The 21,745-nt window shown below is 36.0% G+C and overlaps 2 protein-coding genes across 13 annotated transcripts in view; one reads left to right on the top strand and one right to left on the bottom strand.

Moving 5' to 3' along the window:
• The window catches only part of nampt2 (nicotinamide phosphoribosyltransferase 2), a 65,293-nt gene extending 61,715 nt beyond the window's left edge, over positions 1–3,578 (bottom strand). Inside the window, exons 1-2 of the mRNA XM_073825790.1 lie at positions 3,342–3,578; positions 34–169 (exon numbers count right to left, since the gene is read on the bottom strand). Of these exons, the coding sequence (XP_073681891.1) occupies positions 34–169; positions 3,342–3,392 (187 nt within the window). The 5' untranslated portion in view covers positions 3,393–3,578. The remainder of the gene's footprint in view (positions 1–33; positions 170–3,341) is intronic.
• Positions 3,579–8,289: 4,711 nt separating this feature from the next.
• The window catches only part of cadpsa (Ca2+-dependent activator protein for secretion a), a 201,292-nt gene continuing 187,836 nt past the window's right edge, over positions 8,290–21,745 (top strand). For all 12 annotated transcript variants that reach the window (XM_073826232.1, XM_073826231.1, XM_073826234.1 and 9 more), the window contains exons 1-2: positions 8,290–8,489; positions 8,621–8,979. In XM_073826232.1, the coding sequence (XP_073682333.1) occupies positions 8,644–8,979 (336 nt within the window). In that variant the 5' untranslated portion in view covers positions 8,290–8,489; positions 8,621–8,643. The remainder of the gene's footprint in view (positions 8,490–8,620; positions 8,980–21,745) is intronic.

The following is a 21,745-nucleotide window of genomic DNA, read 5'->3' as shown; positions in this document are numbered from 1 at the left end:
GCAGGAGGAAATAAAGAAATTAGTTGGAATTACCTGCTAGGTATTTCTTCAGGAGATACTGGAGGCCAAAAAACACCACCTCGTTAAAATGCGTTCCCTTTTTGCGCCGGCACTCGAAATAGGAGTACACCTTATTGACATTGGGTGGGTATTGCTTGTAGTGGGTAATCTGAAGAAAAGAAGAGAAGAGAGCAGCCTTGAGTATTAGAATTGTTTACACACTCTCAAATGTATCAGTACTTTTATTAATCTACAATGTTATTTTAAATTTCTGTTAAATGTTAAACCTGTCACTACTGATTAATTTAATGCATCCTTGCTTACTTAAAGTATTCAATTCATAAAAAAAGCAGTCAAAGGTTTTTGAAAAGTATGATTTTTAATGTTTTTTTAAAGAAGAATCTTCTTCTCACCAAGCTTGCTTTTATTTATTCCAAAATACAAAAAATGCAGTAATATTGTGAAATATTTTTACTATTTAAAATAACTGCTTTCTATTTGAAAATATTGTAAAATGTAATTTATTTCTGTGATCAAAGCTTAATTTTCAGCATCATTAATCTCCAGTCTTCAGCGTCACATGATCCTTCAGAAATCATTCTAGTGCTTTTTTTTTTTTCAAAGAATTTTTAGGATTCTTTGATGAATAGAAAGATCCAATGATCAGCATTTATCAGAAATAAAAAGCCTTTTTTGGGAAAGAAGGTATAGAAATGTAATAATACAAACATAATAATACATGTTTTTGAGCAGCAAATCAGAATATTAGAATGATTTCTGTAGGATCATGTGACTAGAGTATTGATGCTAAAAAAAATTAGCTTTGAAATCACAAGAATAAATTACATTTAAAAAAAATTCATATAGAAAACAGGTATTTTAAATAGTAAAAATAATTAAAATGTTACTGTTTTGCTGTACTTTGGATCAAATAAATGCAGGCTTGGTGAGCAGAAGAGACTTCTTTAAAAACATCTTACTGTTCAAAAGCTTTTTTACGGTAGTGTACCTTATTATTACATTGAAGACTACGGGCCTATTACATTTGTAATGCAAAACTGCATCACTTCCACTGTCTTGTGAATCTGTCAGCTTCAAGCTGTGTGCATTGGTCTCACAGCATTTCATCAAAGTCTTGTTTACGGTACTGTCAAGCTACAGCTGGGCTGGGTTGAAACAATGTCTTGATTTACAAGTACAAACCTGCTATTATATCCTGAACACAAATTTAATACTAACAAGCAGCTGGCCTTCAGTGCCCTGTGACACAACCTGCATAAACAACACGCGGCCACTTTCTTGATCAGCATAATAGAGGGCAAAACAAATTAAATAGACTTCTATCAGCTTCTTAAGAAAAAAAATAAAGGTCTCTTTAATGTTCCATTCGTTTATTTGTCCATCATCAGATCAACCCTGTAAATCCAAAAAGACAGGAGGAATTTCCATGTGATTCGTAAGAAATGGAAAACACAATCTGCTGAGGAATCTGATTGATTTCTTTTCTTTGCACAACAGACTTTGACCTCAATTGTACTTGAACACTTTTATTGGCAGTTAAAAGCATGATCAAATTAACAACTCAATGCCCAAAATAAATACGCAAGACAAAGGATGTGAAACATTTTAGGAATGCTGAGTGTTCCACATCACAGGAAATTTGCTCAGCTTTCTGTGGAATTCTGAGTGGACAGAACAACTTGAACATCTACCCAAACCTGACTCACTCATCACTCACCTGGTGCAACCTGTTTAGATCTAGATTAAATGGATTTCTATGTTGTCTGTGTGACGTAACAACAGTGCTTTCTACATTGGCGGGTATCAAAATCTCATAAACAATCATCTTATTATCAAAAATCAAAAACACGGTAACATTTAGGTTTCGTTGGGTGAGATTTCAACAGATTCAGATGGGATCTGCAGATGGCTGTTTTGTCAAAGGTCAAAGACTAATGTGAAGTACAAAGATTATTACACAACCTCGGCCATTCAGCATTAGCAAAAATGGAGAATTACAGACGTGAAATCTGTTGTAAAGATCATTCAACCACTCAAGAAGCTTTGAGCATTACATAGTATTACATAATATGTGATAATGTGACCCTGGACCACAAAACAAGTCTTAAGTAGCACGGGTATATTTGTAGCAATAGCCAAAAATACACTGTATGTGTCAAAACGATACATTTTTTCTTTTATGCAAAAAAATTTGGGTAATAAGTAAAGATCATGTCTCATGAAGATACTTTGTAAATATCTTACCGTAAATATATCACAACTCCATTTCTGATTAGTATCATGCATTGCTAAGAACTTCATTTGGACAACTTTCAAAGACGACTTTCTCCCTATTTTGATTTTTTTGCACCCTCAGATTTTTAAACACTTGTATTTCAGCTAATGAAAAGCTTATTTATTCAGCTTTCTGATGATTTTAGATCAATCTCAACTTCAAAAACACTGACACTTATGACTGGATTTGTGGTCCAGAGTCACATATTTGGTTAAAAATGTAAACATAAACTAAACATAAACATACAAACTATTTTGGTTGTAAGAGTCTTGTTACATTGTATTAGTAGTTTAACCAAGTTTTAGTAACACTAAAAACATCAAATCATCAAACTTTGAACACTGTAGTTTTTACATGATTCCTTATCGGGACCTTTAAGAGAGTCAAGACTTTCAAAGTGAAATTAAACAGAATATTAAAACAGACTTGCAATTCAGCACTTTCATTTATAGTTGCTAACTAGTAACACTCATAATAAATTATGATTGCTGACATATTACAGGTAGGGTTAAATGAGTTAATGCGCACTGTTTCCATTTCTAAACTGTGAGAATTCGTTTTTTAAATTAAGGTTACATGGAACGTACATGTAAACATGTAGTTCCTTGGAATAACGCTGTTATTATTAATAAACAAAATTATGTGGACTATAATAATGAGTTTCGATTCTTAGTTTTCTGAGTGACGTGACGTCACGCGCTGTGGCCTTCGGCAAAGCTAAAAAGCTGCACGAGGTCATTCCACATAAGCCCCGCCCCCTACATTCAGCGTTCAATGAGTGGGGCATTTAAAACGAGCCTGAGCTTACGCCGATTCCCTTCAACAAAATAAGAAGAAAACGCCATAATTGCGAGTTTGCCATATCTGCAGGTTATCCTGATTTTGTTTTCATTTACATTTCATCGATTCGCAAGGTCAAAGTTGGTTTTATCCCTACATATATGTGACGGCTGAAGCACAAAGGGCTAACTGTCAGAAAAGGCAAAGTGCTGTCATGCGTCTCTGTGTTTCTGTTATTGAACGAGTCGAGCCAGGTGATTCTTACCTTGTAAGAGTCCGTCGCAAGTATAAAATTGAAATCCTGAGCTGCCATCATCGAGGACAAAGTAAAAGCGAAACGGTATCGCTTCGCTTCGGTATGTATGTGATCCGAGCCGCGTGACAACTGCCTCAATAGCGTTCTTTTCAATACCTTTCGGCTATGCCAGGAGAAAATGTAGTGAAATACGATCACCTCAGTGTCTTGTATATGTGAGTGCGCGCACGGATAGGTCGCATCGTCCAGTATCAGACACAAACGGGGTGGAAAGGGGGCGGAGTCAGCCTAGACGTATGAAAGAGACGCTGGCCCACGCTCGGTGACGCAAAAGTGGGCGGGGATATAAATCAGAAAGCAATCTGAAGCATGAAAAGGCTACTTTGCTACCTGTTGCGTTCAAAGGGCAAAGTTTCGTTTTCTTGAAAACTAAAGGGTAATTAAACTAGACGGGACGTGGTGTTGTTTGACAAACTTTTAGTTTTGCTTTCTCTTCTGTTGAAAAGAAAAAAGCTTTTCAGAATGCTTAAACCAATATAAGAATATGCTGGTTTTGGACGCTTAATAGATGGCCAGGTTAGGAAACCATTTTAGATCACCAAAACTTTTAGGCTAGTTTAAACAATTCAAAAATAGTTAAACTTACGTCTTTTGACACAATCATCTACAAATAATCCTTGTAAGTGTGCTTCATCACCAAAGGTTATTTTTACAGTATTGTTTTAATGCAATCTCTTTATTAATTGTTGACAGTATTAAGTGAGTACTGATCCAGCAGCTCTACAGTACATGCTATTTATAATTTACATGAGAAAAACTGCCTTAGGCTATCAGTTAGATAACATATCTAATCTTTTTTTTATATCACAAAACAACCCCACCTTTATAGGGAACAGTTTAAAAACTATAGTGATTAGCATTTAAAAAGTTGAATAAGATGAGTCACTCAGATAATTTGTTAACATTCAGTGTGCTCAAAAGTGTACAGCAAATAAAATATTATAAAGATTCTAGCATTTGAATCATCTGGTATGCATAATTTTCATTTTTAGGCCAACTGGTAAATACAGTCATACATCCAACATGCATTTTTAAGCTGTTGTGTTTTAAAAAACTACAATTTGTAAAAGAACTACAGCGGTTGTATAATCAATCAAGTGAGTAAACAGACATCGGTGTTGTAATTGTAATCTTTGTTTAGGATTGTTATAGCTACACCACAGCTTTCCGAAAAAAATAAATAAATAAATAAACTCTAGAAAATCACAGTAGTTCTTTCTGGCTTTAAAGACTACATGAACATTTCATTCTAATTCACTGGGGAAAAAATAAATAAATGAAGTACAAATAAAGAAAATATTGATTTGATTAAAATTAGACTTTTTGACTTACACTACCAGTCAAAAGTTTTTAAACCGTAAGATTTTTAATGTTTTTTTTTTACATTTATTTGATCCAAAGTACAGCGAAAACAGTACAATTTTGAAACATTTTTACTATTTAAAATAACCGTTTTCTATTTGAATATATTTTTGAATATAATTTAATCCTCTCATTTCAAAGATGCATTTTTACCATCATTACTCCAGTCGTGTGATCCTTCAGAAATCATTCTAATATGCTGATTTTCTGCTCAAAAACCGCTTAAACAGCCAATCAGCATATTAGAATGATTTCTGAAGGATCATGTGACACTGAAGACTGGAGTAATGATGCTGAAAATTTAGCTTTGATCACAGGAATAAATTACATTTAAAATATATTCAAATAGAGAACAGTTAAATTTAAATAGTAAATATATTTCAAAATTTTACTGTTTTTTGCTTTACTTTGGATCAAATAAATGATGGCTTGTTAAGCATAAGAGACGAGAGATCGAAGTTATGACCTTAAGTAAAAAGTGTTTTTCCCTTTTGTGTTAATACCCACCACCAACACATTAACAAAATTATATAAATAAGAAAATAACAATAACATTTACATACATAGACATTTTACATAATTATAAAAATAGGGAAAGAAAAAGAAAAAAAAACACAGAACAGTCATATATTCATATCAAATCTCTTATAATTCCTAGTAATAACGTGTATAATTGTATTAAATGTGCTTTTTTCTTTTTAATTGAAAGACATAAAGTATAAAAAAATAAGTAAAAAGTTTGTTGTATGTTTGACTACACTCATGGCTGTGTTTTTGGGCAAAATTGTGAGTGAGCCCACTCCCTTGGATGAGAAGCAATCCCACACATGAATGGTCTCAGGATGCTTTACTGTTGGCATGACACAGGACTGATGGTAGCGCTCACCTTTTCTTCTCCGGACAAGCCTTTTTCCAGATGCCCCAAACAATCGGAAAGAGGCTTCATCGGAGAATATGACTTTGCCCCAGTCCTCAGCAGTCCATTCGCCATACTTTTTGCAGAAGATCAGTCTGTCCCTGATTTTTTTTTGGAGAGAAGTGGCTTCTTTGCTGCCCTTCTTGACAGCAGGCCATCTTCCAAAAGTCTTGTCCATACTGTGCGTTCAGATGCGCTCACACCTGCCTGCTGCCATTCCTGAGCAAGCTCTGCACTGGTGGCACTCCGATCCCGCAGCTGAATCCTCTTTAGGAGACGATTCTGGCGCTTGCTGGACTTTCTTGGATGCCCTGAAGCTTTCTTAACAAGAATTGAACCTCTTTCCTTGAAGTTCTTGATGATCCTATAAATTGTTGATTTAGGTGTAATCTTAGTAGCTACAATATCCTTGCCTGTGAAGCCATTTTTATGCAACGCAATGATGGCTGCTCGCGTTTCTTTGCATGTCACCATGGTTAACAATGGAAGAACAATGATTTCAAGCAACACCCTCCTTTTAACATGTCAAGTCTGCCATTCTAACCCAATTAGCCTGACATAATGATCTCCAGCCTTGAGTTAACAAGACGATTCCTGAAATGATCTCAGCAGGTCCTTTAATGACAGCAATGAAATGCAGTGGAAAGTTTTTTTTTTCGGGATTAAGTTCATTTTCATGGCAAAGAAGGACTATGCAATTCATCTGATCACTCTTCATAACATTCTGGAGTATATGCTAATTGCTATTATAAAAACTTAAGCAGCAGCTTTTCCAATTTCCAATATTTATGTAATTCTCAACTTTTGGCCACGACTGTATAGTTTTAATTTAATGGGCCTATCCCAATACAAACACTTGCGGTCTTGGCCACTTGAGAGTGCGTGCAAGCAACAGGAAGTAAGTGAAAATGACTGACCAAGGTCAGATAAAAGCCAGTGCCCTTAATGCCCACTAAATCGATGCTATCTTACCACACAGAGCAGCACTGGAGGATAAGTGTATACTATTCTTCATGTTAAGAAACTCAAATGCCCCAGAATCACATGATGTTGAGGAATATATGTGACCCTGGACCACAAAACCAGTCTTAAGCAGCACAGGTATATTTGTAGAAATAGCCAACAATACAATATATGGGTCAGAATGATAGATATTTTGTAAATTTCCTACCGTAAATATATATCAAAATTTAGTAATATGCATTGCTAAGAACTTCATTTTACACCCTCAGATTCCCGATTTCCAAATAATTGTATCTCAACCAAATTTTGTCCTATTCTAATCAAACATACATCAGTGGAAAGCTTATTATTATTTAGCTTTCAAATTTAAATCTCAATTTAAAAAAAAAATCGACCCTTATGACTGGTTTTGTGGTCCAGGGTCACAAATAATAAACTTTTTTTTAAAATTGCATATTAATAAATGTTCACCTTTTGATTATTGCTGATGCCTCTAGTAATTATGTGTCTGGTTTTTAATTTACAGCCTATTTTAGATTAATATTAAGACAGGCATATAGTAATTTTAAACACTAGCTGAGTTAAATAAAACTACCCAGCTTCTGGGTCAAAACAACCTAGTTGCTGGGTTTGTCCATATTTCACCTAGCACTGGGTTTTATTTAATTCAGCATTTTTTAGAATGATTTTTTTTTAAAGAAAGTTCAAAATGTGTAAACAAAGCTCTTTAGAAACTTTACAAATTTTTTACACTTAAAGTATGTCCAATGCAGTTCGCACCCATTTGAACACTTGGGCTAAATACCAGATATATGTCATATAGACAAGTGGTCAGGTTCAAAGAGTGCAAGTGGGATTATTGAGTCTGCCAAAACCTAAAATGTGACCCTGGACCAAGAAACCAGTCATAAGTAGCACAGGTATTTAGCAATAGCCAAAAACACATTGTATTGGGTCAAAATGATAGATTTTTCTTTTATGCCAAAAATCATTAGATATTAAGTAAAGATCCTGTTCCATGATATTTTGGACATTTCCTACCGTAAATATATCAAAACTTTTTGATTCGTAATATGCTTTGCTAAGAACTTCATGTGGACAACTTTAAAGGCGATTTTCTAAATATTTTGATTGTTTTGCAACCTCTGAATCCAGATTCTTAAATAGTTGTATCTCGTCCAAATATTGTTTTATCCTAACAGACCATACATCAATGGAAAGCCTATTCATCAGCTTTTAGATGATTTATAAATCTCAATAATAAAAAAATGACTCTTAAGACTGGTTTTGTGGTGAGCAAAATGATAGATACGGAATAATTTAACAACCAGTATGAAAAAAAAAAAACCATAACAACGGACAACAACGCATCTGGATTAGCATAGGCTAGTATAATCAGTAAAAAGAAAGTCGTGGATGAATTCCTTAAGTTCTATACTCTAATATGACAAATGCAAAATTGACTGTCTAATTTTTCAGGAACTGCTGTAGTTGTTAACGGTCGATTAAACGTGGTGAATATCTTCGCGAGAGAAAGCGCGATAGTGGCTGTCGCGGAAACCACGTCAATGACCCCCTCCCCCTCCAGCTTCAGTTCAGAACCACGGTCAGCTCTCCGCGAGTGCTGCTCTCATTGTCAGTGTATTGTCAGTACCATTCGGTACTACATTTGAAAGACTGCCGGAGGAAACCAGAAAAACAGCAGCCGCGAATTGTTTTACCACCCTCCCCGTGTTGTCTTCCATAAAACCGTTATGGTAAACGGAGAGTTAAACGAAGAAAACACGTAAGCAGCAACAATTTAATTCGGTGGAAGACTACTGGCTGTTGGAGCAGCTTTTTCACTCGCGCTGAGGGTAAGTGACACTTTTGATGTCGCGTTTGCATTGTAGGCTGTGAAAAATAAGCTCCTTCCGTACTTTTTCCTCCTCTGAAGCGAGTTGCACATGTTTTGTTACTAAAAAAGACAGCAATCTTTTGATTTCAGAAAAGCGAGAACTTAGATTAAAAATGTTGGACCCATCATCCAGCGAGGAGGAGGCGGATGAGGTTGTGGAAGAAGAGCGCAAAGTGGTGGCGGCGCCCAAGGCTGGTGGTCCTCGGGTGTCTCCAAGCCGGACCAGCGAATGCTCTGGTGGGTTGCAGCCAAGCCGAAGCACCAATGCCCGACCAACGAGCCCGAGCCCCTCAGTGGCGATCGAGAAGGAGAAGGATGATTTGGAAAAGATGCAAAGGGAGGAAGAGGAGCGAAAGAAGAGGCTTCAGCTTTACGTCTTTGTGATGCGCTGTATTGCTTATCCGTTTAATGCGAAGCAGCCGACCGACATGGCGAGACGACAGCAAAAGGTAAGAGGGCAAAGTCACATGCAACAGATTGCTGCTGAAATGTAGAATTGGTGAGCAGCACTCATCACAACTGTAGCGTGTAGTAGAGCTGACTGGTTCAGCCCTAAACTGAATCAACATAAATGCATCAGGAAATTTATTTATTCCTATTTCCCAGTGAGTTACAACTCAAAAATATGCTTTAATTGTTCATTTCAGAGCTGTATCTCACATCTTTTCTGGTACTTTAAGAAGAACACCAAAAATTCAATCCTAAGGTACATGAGGGTAGATAACAGGACAAAGACAGTAGAAAGTTCTATCTTTTGATGTACTTTCAGTGTTATATAATATACAGTTTTGTTTACAGTACAGTGTCTTTGACCTAGGCACAAATTGAGAGCATTCACTACCTCCCCAGTCCCCACAGCATCTCACATGCCTATGATATCAGAACTAAAATAATAATGAATGTATATGTTCAACACTGAGTAAAATCAAGCAGACCGCCTGAACGAAATGTTTACAAAATGCTCTGAAAGTTTCTCAGAGAAACAAGTAACCCTGCCGTATTTTCACTGTTGACACCTTTTCGAAAATATGGTACATTGTCAGACGTTTCCAGTCAGTATCTTGTTCTTCTATCTTTGCTTCAGCAAACATCTGTTGACTGAGTTTGCAGGATGTTAAACAGAAAAGTGGAGGCTTAAAATACAGATTATCTTGTGTTTAAGAAGACTTGTTGTATTTGAGGTGGAATCGATTTAAATGAAATAGTAGCGGGGCATCTCTTGTTAGCACTTCAGTGATTCAGATAACCTTTTACTGGGAGAGTCTCACACTTACGCATACTCTTACTATGCATAGGTTTACTATTGTGCTTTAGGAAAACCGTCTATAACATTCAAGATTAATCCTGTATGTTATTTGCTTGTTTTGGGTTTTGCTTTCTAAGTATATCATAAAGATGCAAAAACGCATTTTTGGGGAGTTCAGGGCAATTGTGCTGACAAGTTGCAAACATGTCAGTGATCTGTTGGCTGTATACAGATCTTACAAATAAAACCCTCATTAAAGCATTTAAGATAGTAGAAAACACAATTTATTCGATGCAACATTGTTTCTAGAGGTTTCCATCAACAAGGGTATATGTGTCCCGTGTGAAAATAGCAATACCGTTAGGCATTCTCAGATCCTATGAGAAAAAGTACTCGATTGTTTTTCAGGTATGATGCAATCTGTTTTACTAGTCGTCATTATCTCTCCATTGCAATGTAGAGTTGCATGCAAAACATGCTTTTTGTCTAAGATTAGTTCATTTAAGACATTTTGCTTATCAAAACCAAGTTTCTGAAAGCTCCAAAGCTCTTAAATCCCGTAAACTAACAAAACGGGTGCCGTGCCACATTAGCACAATGTTTGAGAGATCGAGACTTGGTGTTTGAGGCATTTTCTCCTGGCTTGGAATCAAAGGCAGAGCTCTGACAGAATGAAGTTGTCTTTTATGTCGGGATCTTGAATTATTTATAAGCGTTCATCATATCCATGAGTGCCTTATTCAAAAACGTTTATCATATATAGTAGCTTCAGCTCGGAGAGTTTATAATTGTAAAGTGGATATTTGAGAGCCAGTGCATTACGTTTTGTTTGAATTTCAGCTCCGCCTTGTTTTAAGACTCTCTGTGAGTTTCATTTCATACAATCCGAGGTCAAAAACAAGTCTGTCTGTTTTATTTGGTTGTGTCCCCAGGGGCTTGTTTGCTTGCTGCTATTGTCTTCGGAGCCAGTGCCTTGGGACAATAAAAAGAGTCTCTGTGGGAAGTTATTCTCCAGCCGTTGTTGTGTCCTCACAGATAAGACTCATGTGAGACAAAACATCAGGAACCAGCAGGTTTTCTCAGATATACAATTGAGTTTTTGTTAGGCTGTATACTCCTCATCGTTATTGTTCTGCAGAACCATTCATTGCCGAGAAGAATGTGATTGGCAGAATTAATGGATTTCATTAATCATCTCAAAATTTGGTTTTCCCAATAAAAGCTGCACTGGTCATTCATGTCATACATGTTGTGATGGTTTTCCTTCGAGAGTAGATAGAAATTCAATACAACTCAGGGCACAGAGACAATAGGCTACACTAATCATTAGTCAGACATCTTCAGCTAGATATCTGCTATGGCCAGACTGCGAAACTATATATATTTTTCATTTATATTGATATTTACCATTGTTCATAATTTTTCACTAGTGAAATCCAGTCATTTCAATAGCATAGTTTTCAGTATTGGAAGTTTTCCGCACTCACATTTTGTGTCGGGTTCAAATTGGTGACAAACTTGCCGCACTGAACAACAACAAAAAAAGCTGTTTGGTTTGCAAATGACTTTTGTATGTAATAGTTCTGTTACTTTGGTTGTTGTAAGCATCACAGCAGTTCAGAAATAAGGTTTTTAAAGGGATAGTTCACCCAAAAATATAAATTTGTTTGTCTTCGGAACACAAATTAAGATACAGTTTAGGTCAAAAGTTTACATCCCCCCTTTCAAAATCTGAAAATGCTAATTATTTGACCAAAATAAGAGGGATCATACAAAATGCATGTTATTGTTTAGTTAGTACTGACCTGAATAAGTTATTTCACATAAAAGAGGTTTACATATAGTCCACAAGAGAACATAATAGTTGAATTTATAAAAAATGACCCTGTTCAAAAGTTTACATCCCCTTGATTCTTAATACTATGTCGTTTCCTGAATGATCCACAACTGTTTTTTTTTTTTTGTTTAGTGATTCAAAAGTCCACAAATTCTTTGGTTTTCCAGCATTTTTGGGTATTTAAACCCTTTCCAACAATGACTCTATGATTTTGAGATCCATCTTGTCAACTAGGACAACTGAGGGACTCATACGCAACTATTACAGAAGGTTCAAATGCTCACTGATGCTCCAGAGAGAGAGAGAGAGAGAGAGAAAAAAAAAACATGCTTTAAGAGCCAGGGGTGAAAACTTTTTGAATTCAGGGTAAAATTAACTTATTTTGTCTTCTGGAAAACAAATAAGTATCTTCTGTAGCCTCTGAAAGGCAGTACTAAATGAAAAAAATATGATATTTAGGCAAAATAAGAAAAATGTACACATCTCCATTCTGTTCAAAAGTTTTCTTTCGGGCTCTTAATGCATCATAGTTCCTTCTGGAGCATCGGTTATTGTTTGAACCTTCTGTAAGAGTCCCTCAGTTGTCCTCATTGTGAAAAGATGGATCTCAAAAGCATACAGTCATTGTTGGAAAGGGTTAAAATTCACAAAAATGCTGGAAAACCAAAGAATTTGTGGGACCTGAAGCTGTGGATCATTCACAGAACAACACAGTATTAAGAATCAAGGGGGTGTAAACTTTTGACGTGTCAGTTGTGTTGCTGTCTATACCTCAGTATATTTTCACTAGCAGTTAACGTCTTCAAAGTTTTATAAATCCACTAATTTGCTAATTTTTGCTGTATAATACTGTGTATAGTTGTTGTTGTTGTTGTTATTAAGTTCTGTGGAAATATCAAATTAACATTAGTGTTTGTTTACCTCCCCTCCCCCCTGTCTTTGCTTTAATTACGATGCAGTGACATGCTAATTCACCCGTCTTAAGATTATAAGTAGCTCTGCTGTTTTTATTAACGCAGGGCTTGCTTATGCAGCCAACTAAATATGGAAACTCTTCACGGTGCTTGTTGCTGTCTGCTTCAGAAATGGTAGTTTAGTCAGTTTATTAGTCATGATGACAAGGTGCTCGCTGTCACATACTTAATGATCAGTAGGACCATGTCAGATGTCTTACGCTGCTGCCGCTCGCTGTCTCCGGCACGCACCCACCCACACACTGATCGGAGAGCCTAATTAAGAAGGCTATTAACAATATCTCCTACAATGTCTTCTCTCTCTTCCTTTCTTTCTCGTTCTTGCTCTCTCACACACACGAGCAGACAGACCAACACGAATACATACACATTTAGAGACAAACAAGCAGGCACAACAGAAAGACTGTTCAGGGAAGGTAGCACACAGTGAGCACACATGCACATCTAAAGCCCAGTCAATTATGCCGCTAATGACTTTTGCATAAAATAAAACAACAAAAAGCCACAAACAGAGATGTTAATTAGGGCAGAGCGCAACTACAAGAGCTGATGCAATATGAAGAGGTTTTGAACTCTATTAGCCACAGTGCTGTATATGATGACCAACAACATCTATGGTGGTTTCTGTTTAGCTGTAGTAGATTACCTTAGCATTACTAGAGACCACTTCACCTTACAGTTGAAAGAGTCAATCAGTCTGTGTTAAAGTGTTACAAGCCATGAACCAAACCAACTAAATACAAGGTGAATCACACTATTATGAACTTTGATTTGATAACACATTCTTATTCTCAACTCGTCACATATAGACGCTTGGTCAGGATCCTTGGCGTCACTTTTTAATGCACAGGGTACCCCTTTAGTGTCACTTTTTTGGTCATTCAGGGTACTTCATTACTTTTAGTTGTTGCTATTATGCATCACATTTAATGGTAAGCATGCATTTGTAAAAATATGAATGATTTTCTATACATTTATACTTTCAGAGATATTTTGAAGCGCCTAATCCCACCCCTACCCTAAACCTACCCACTTATTGAACAATAGAAAACATGTACCAGGCAAATAAAAGTGAAGTCACAAGTTTATTGCAAAAACGGACCATAAAAATCATTATAAAGTATTACAAACAAGTTGCATTGCATTCCATGTCCTCTGAAGCCAGACGATATCTTTATGCGAAGAACATATCACATTCTAAAAGATGCTCCCGAACTTTAGCAATCAGTCACGAGACACAAAAGAGCCAATAGCATTTCACAACCAAAGCTGATGTTATGCTTATATATAACTACTAACTAATATAAAACTACTAATTTAAAGATGTATGGATAGATTGATAGATATGTGTCTAGAGTGGGTGGTCACTTTAAGATCTCCTGGCGCAATATGCTTGGCATGATTCTTTGTTTGGTCGAAATTTTTTTTTTGTACAATTATGGGTAATGTAGTTTTCACTAGGAATTCTGCTGTTAAACAATTATTTTAAAACTATGTTTAAAAAGGACATCAGATGCCCATTTTCCACAAGTTGGTATGATTCTTTAGGGTCTTCATTAAATGTCTGCAACATACTTTAGTTAAAATTCCTCAACGGTTACATAAAACACTCTTTTTTTACCTTGTAAAAAACAGCTCTGTTCACAGTAGCCCATTTCGGGTGCTTGTGTCTTTAAATGATAATGAGCTACTGCTCACCCCACCCCTTATTTCAGTGGGGTGTAAGAGTGTTGCCAAGTCTGCGGTTTTCCTGTGGAATTGGGCTACTTTCATACTGTTGCCACAGGTTGTTTTTCATGTCCGTGGGCTAGTTTTGAATAGCTATTGGTTGGGTTTTGTTGTGAAAACCTGGCAACCCTGATGGAGATGGTCTTTTTTAAATAGCTGGCTATCTACGTAGAAACCGACTGCAAATGGAAACCACTTTCTGGATGACTCAGACAGCCCATATCAAACTGGCTGTAGGTTTTCTTTTCAGATTTTCTGAGCTGGCAGACATGCCAGAAACCTAACTAAATGCAAAAAAGCTAAAAAAGTGAACATTTCAGCCAATGTCAACTTTAGATAACATGATTTAATAGCTTAAACAAAAGTATATACCATTTATTAACAACCTTGTCACTCACAGTACACTGGTAAAAAAAGATACTTTAAAAGGTTCTTCACAGCGAGTCAAAGATTATTTAAAGAACCATCTCTTTCTTAACTTTTTATAATTATTTTGCCACAAAGAACCTTTTGTGAAACAGAAAGGTTGTTCAGATGTTAAAGGTTCTTTATGGAATCATTTAGACAAAAAATGTTCTTCTATGGCATAGGGCTGGACCAGAATATTCGATTATTCGAATATTCGTTCGGTGGGTTGGCATTCTATTTTAAATTTTGAGATTCGAATATTCGTTTTTTTTATACACCTTGCATCCCCGCAAAACGGTTCTCATTCGCGCTTAAATATGAATGAAGAAGATCAGACTGCTGCACCACTAACACAGAGACAGGAAAAAAAAAAGAGAAAGAGAAATTGAGTAACATTTGAGAGACACTATAAAGTACAGTCGGGCCCACTTGAATGGTGGAAGCATAACTAGGGCTGTGACTGTCGCAATGACAACCGCGCCTCCGCGTTTAAATGCATGCAGTAGGCTAAAGCTGACCGCAAAGCCCCAGCAAAAATAATTACCATGAATGTGTCGGGGGAAAAAGAAAGGAAATATTTGAATTATTTATTAATAAACTAGTATTTGACACAAAGAGGAAGTTGACGATCCTGACTCGTTCGCCATTTGCTCATTGGACGCGCCTTTAATACCTAAATGCATATTTATTAGGGATGCACCGATACCAATCGGTCGATAAAGCTTGCGCGTTTTGTCAGTAAAGCCGGTTCTGTAATCAGCGGTAAATGCCATCAGGTGCGTGATTTCACGTTGAGCCGTATATACTACACACAGCCGTTGTTTACCGACGAGCTGCGCATAGCAATGTTCATTATCAGTGTGAATGTGCGCAGCTTGTCTGTAAACAACGGCTGTGTGTAGTATATACGGCTCAACGTGAAATCACGCACCTGATGGCATTTACCGCTGATTACAGAACCGGCTTTACTGACAAAACGCGCAAGTTATCGACCGATACATATCGTGCATCCCTAATATTTATGGATTAGGCCTATAGCAAATGAAAGAGTTCTGTTTTCGATTTGAATTATTTAAATTATTTTTTTACAGTTTCGGATGATATATTAGTCTTACCTTTATGAGCAAAAATGAAGTTTCACATAGCGCTGGCGCTTCCATGTTCTGCAAAGCGTGCTTCAGCTTTACTCTCCGCACAAATGATCGGATATGCACCTAATAGCACACATTTATCTAGGTTAAACGATTCAACTAATATTGTGATATGCTTTAAGTTTTTTGTATCTATGGATTTTAACTGAAATCGTGATGACTTGGTCGTTACTTTAAAAAACTTAAATTTAACAAATAAAAAGTGTTCCAAATATATTTCTAAATTAACTTTATAACCTAAATAAACGAAAAGAAATGTAATCACTTTGCTATTAAAAACAGCAGCTGTGTAATGGGGAAGAGAAAGAGAAAAAAGACCGGTTTCAGTCGGACGAGGTTTTAGGAATTTTTAGCTCCAACCCTAATCAAACACACCTGAACAAGCTAATCAAGCTCTTCATCATTACTAGAAAGTTACAGGCAGGTGAGTTTGATCAAAGTAGGAGGTAAACTCTGCAGGAATGTGGACCTCGAGGGCCAGAGTTGAGAACTAGAGATTACGGTGATAGCTAGATTTATAAAGTTGTAAATATGAATATTTTTCTTACACAAATGAATCGCTTCGCTATGTTGATTACATGCCTTAAAGGGGTCATCGGATGCACATTTTCCACAAGTTCATACGATTCTTTAGGGTCTTAATGAAAAGTCTATAATATACTTAGGTTAAAAATTCTCAATAGTAGTGTAAAAAACACCCTTTTATCAAAATCAGCTCTGCAAAATATCAACTCATTTTATTGCACGGTTCCTTTAAATGCAAATGAGCTCTGCTTGCCCCGCCCCTCTCTGCCGTGAGATGATGAGATGTAATGTTTACTTTAGCCGCATTTTGTCACGTTTAGTGGCAAGAAAGGCCATTTGCAAAGATGCATAAAAAAACCTTGTACTTACTTCTGCTGTGGGTGAAGCTGCATCAGGAATGATTTGCACGGACATAGACGCCTATGTAGATTGGGATTGTCGCTTTCCTTTTAAAAACGAAAATAACGTTATCCTCTGCGTCTTCGGCGGCTCAGATGTCGGGAGTAAATGTCAACGGCTATGTTCATTATTGCATCCAACAACCGAACACCTCAGTCGCTCAATCGGAGACATTCTTGTCTTCCTCTGCACCTGAGTCGACACAATGGCGATCAGAGTCGGACTGTTTCAGCTCGCTGAGGGCGGGTCTAAGGTAGGCGCTCACGTCAATTAACTATCGTGGGAGCGGCCTCTGGTGGTGTGCCGTCACAATGACAAGCAGCTGAGAATGACCTGATTTTAAAAAGGGGATATTACTTTTAAAGATTAAAAGAAAGATTAAAAAAACACTGAGTGGATTTTTATCATTGTAGGGTGGTTGTGTACACAAACTGCCAACATACATTAAAGTTTAAACAACATGTAAAAGTTAGTTTAAAATCTCAACCACTACCCACTGCCATTATAAAGTTTGAAAGAGCCAGGACATTTTTTAATATAACTCTGATTGTATTTGTCTGAAAGAAGAAAGTCATAAACACCTAGGGTAGCTTGAGGGTGAGTAAAGCATAGGGTGATTTTCATTTTTGGATGAACTATTCCTTTAAGATTTTAGCCTAACCTCATTCAGGACTAGGGCGTTACCAAGATGCCTGCCAAGTCACATGAATTGCCTTAAAGGGATTTAACTGTATTATTGTATAATGCAGCATGATCTGATCATTCTTCATAGAAGAATATTGCAGCATTGAACAAGAAATGAGAATAATCTAAATCGTAAGCTTTCAAGATGCGACGTGTCCTCAGACGATCCTTCGAGACGAAAGCTGCTAGCTGTGTAATCTGATGCCTTTACAAGTGTGTTGATTGAGTTATTGTATGACATCATTTACCACAATCTACTTTACAGAGAGAATAATAGCACCGTGATACCACACAGCAGCATTTCCAGAGGTGATGTGCTGAAACTCTTCCAATCTGCTGTGCCTGTCTTGTCAAGATGTTCAGATACAATTATTTGCTGAATTTAAATTACAGGGCCTATTCTTGAGATGCAGTAGATGTGGAGTTAATTACAGCCCTCGTTTTAAAAAAAATGACAGTATCGTTTCCACTTTTTAAGTCTGGCATTGTTATAACAAATACCTACTTTACAGGATTTAGTTATTTCTCAGTTTTTCAGCCAGAGAGAAAAGAGTTAATTCGAGCGAGTGTATTGATATATCTCTGCACAAATCCATTTTCTGAGCTGAGCAAAGAGGCGATGCTCAACGCCCGTCTTGTGCTGGGGAGGGCAAGAATCTGAAAGGCCATTGTGTTAGAGACAAACCATAACCCAGATAAGAGCTCTCTGTCTGTGAACGGGCTGCTGAGGTGCCTCTCACAGCTAATGTGTAGTGTAGACGGATGCACCAAAATGGCCTTAAGAGCCCTACTAGCTGAATAGGCCTGATCTGAGGTCAGCAGGCTTTCATTGTGGGCTGGAGATCTTGACGTGCAGGCAAGGGGGAAGATTGCTATTGTGATAGCCGTGATGGATTCACAATCAAGCGCTGGCTGATCTTGGGTCAGCTGCGAGGAAGAGAGCCACATTAACTTGGTTGTTATTGAAAATCCTAGCAGAAGAAAAGGTATTCTTGAAACTCTTCAAATATGAACAGATGTTTTAAGTATGTGTGTTCTTGATGTAAAAGATAAACGCCATCTATACTCTTGTTATTGTGTGCAAAGGATCCTCTGTGGCGTTATCTTGCAAATTATCATTTGTATATTTTTTATTATTTTTAATGCATATAACAAATCTGTGTCTTTCACATGAGCATCGCATCACATTGTATATTCATTGCATTTGCTTTTTTATGTTTCTTTTAATTTTGAAACAAACTGGAAACAGAAACATTTATGCACACTTGCCTGTGTGAATTTTGCAACTCTTACAGTACTAATGAGCAAACCACACACGGATGTCTGTGTATCCATGGTGAGTGTGTTTATTTGTACGAATGGGTGTTTGTGAGCATGTGCTTGAATAAAGCAGCGTAAAGGCAGTGGGAGGATGACCCTTTCATGTGCTCTTTGTTGGTTGTTTGTAATCTGGGATTACACATCCATTTGCCTTCTGTGATCTGTTACATAACAGTCTATATGCACAAGAGTTTCAGGGTGAATTAAGAAGGTTTGAAGATACATTTACACATATATGTGGTAGACAGCACAGCAGTGTGTGTTCAGATCTTTTAGAAAATATTCGATAGTGAACAAGATTTCAATCATTAGGCAACATCCTTAAAGGGGTCATCGGATGCCCATTTTCCACAAGTTCATATGATTCTTTAGGGTCTCAATAAAAAGTCTCCAATATACTTTGGTTAAAAATTCTCAATAGTAGTGTGAAAAAACACCCTTTAACCTTGTCAAAATCAGCTCTGCAAAATATCGTCTCATTTTATTGCACGGGCCCTTTAAATGCAAATAAGCTCTGCTTGCCCCGCCCCTCTCTGCTGAGGGATTATGAGCTGTAATGTTTACTTTAGCTGCATTTAGCAGCGTTTATCTGCGAAACTTGCCAACAAGCATATTATTAAGAAAGGCCATTTGCAAAGATGCATAAAAAACCCTTATACTCACTTCTGCTGTGGGTGAAGCTGCATCACAGATGATTCACACGAACATAGATGCATATGTAGATCGGGATTGGCGGTTTCCTTTTAAAAATGAAAGTAACAGATGTGCAAATGACTACTGCTTTGTTCATTATTACACCCAACAGCAGAACACCTCAATCACTCAATTAGAGTCTTCCTCTGCACCTGAGTCACACAATGGCAATTGTATTCGGACTGTTTCAACTCGGTGAGGGCAGGTCTAAGGTAAGGTGCTCATGTCAATCAACTGTGTCTCATCACAATGACAAGAAGCTGAGAATGACCTGATTTTTAAAAGGGGATATTACTTTTAATGATTAAAAAAATACCACTGGTTGGATTTTTATCATTGTAGGGTGGTTGTGTACACAAACTACCAACACACATTAATGTTCGAACAACATGCCAACCTTTAATAGATGGGTTCAAGTTAAGGGAGTCTAAAAAAAGTAGGACTTTTATATTTAGAACATTATGTTGATTGTGAAACTGTGGAAGCCTGAGTGAAAAATACATTTTTGTTAAAAGTATTTAAGTCACATAGTGAGACATAAAGTGACAGTAACAAGAAACGGTTGTAATTGTAAAAATGTTGTTACAGTTATGAGAAATAAAGTAGCAATTATGAGAAAAAATATTTTTTCTCAAAAGAAATTTTGTTGACACTTTACAATAAGGTTTAATTTGTTAATTTTAACGTATTAACTAACATAAACAAACAATAAACATTTTTATACACTTTTTTTAAGTTTTAGTTTTTTATTAACCTAAAAATATAAAAAAATACATTTTTAGCCATAATTATAAAAAGTGGCAATTATGAGCAATAAAGAATGTGAAATTTAAAGTCACAGTTGTAAAATATGTAGTTATAGTTGTGAAAAAGTCACAGTTATGAGAAATAAAGATGCAAATATGAAATAGTCATAATTGTAAGACATTACGTCACAATTGTGAGAAATAGAGTTGAAATTGTGAGAAATAAAGATGCAAATGTGAAATATAAAGTCACAATTGTAAAATATTACATCACAATAGTGAAAAAATAACGTTGCAATTGCGAAAAATAAAGATGCAAATGTGAAATCTAAAGTCTTGGAATTGCGGAAAAATAAAGAGGCAAATGTGAAACCTAAAGTCGGAATTGTAAGATATTTAGTTATAGTTGTAAGAAAGTTGCAATTACAAAAAATGTAAAAATATATGAGAAATAAAAATGCAAATTTAAAATATAAAGTCATAATTGCAAAACAATATGTCACGATTGTATGAAAAAGAGTTGTAATTATGATAAATAAACATGCAAATGTGAAATATGAAGTTACAATTATGAGAAATAAGGATACAAATATGAAATATAAAGTCGTAATTGTAAGACATTACATGATTGTGAGAAATAGAGTTGAAATTGCGAGAAATAAAGGTGCAAATGTGAAATTTGAAGTCGTAATTGTAAGATATTCAGTTATAGTTGTGAGAAAGTTGCGATTACGAGAAATAAAGATGCAAATGTAAAATTTGAAGACGCAATTGTAAGATATTTAGTTATAGTTGTTATAAAGGTACAGTTATGAGAATTAAAGACACAAATATGAAATATATTGTAAAACATTACATCAAAATCGTAAGAAATAGAGTTGCAATTATGAGAAATAAAGATGCAAATGTGAAATTTCAAGTTGCAATTGTGAATATAAAGTTACAGATGTGTGATATAAAGTTGCAGTTATCACAAATAGATGCAAATGTGAATTCGTAATTGTAAGATATTTAGTTATAGTTGTGAGAAGGTTGTAATTACGAGAAATGAAGTCGCAAATGTAAGATATTACATCACAATTGTATGCAATAAAGTTGCAATTACGAAAAAAATAAAGATGCAAATGTGAAATTTTAAGTTGTAATTGTAAGATATTTAGTTATAGTTGTGAGAAAGTTGCAGATGTGAGAAATAAATGTAAATTATGAAGTCGTAATTGTAAAACATTACGTCATGATCCTAAGAAATAGAGTTGCAATTGTGAGAAATAAAGATGCAAATGTGAAATATGAAGTTGCAATAGGCAGTTGTGAGAGTTTTAAGAAAGTTGCAATTATGAGAAATAAAGATGCAAATATGAAATATAAAGTCATAATTGTAATACATTACGTCACGGTCATGAGAAATAGAGTTGCAAGTGAGAGAAATAAAGATCAAATGTGAAATATAAAGTTGCAGTTGTAGATATTTAGGCAGAGTTGTAAGAAAGTTGCAATTATGAGG

Source organism: Garra rufa, chromosome 20, assembly GCF_049309525.1.
Source record: "Garra rufa chromosome 20, GarRuf1.0, whole genome shotgun sequence".
In the NCBI taxonomy this organism is placed as follows: Eukaryota; Metazoa; Chordata; class Actinopteri; order Cypriniformes; family Cyprinidae; genus Garra; species Garra rufa.
The sequence above is the reverse complement of the archived record's forward strand: the minus strand, read 5'-3'. Positions and strand labels throughout refer to the sequence as shown.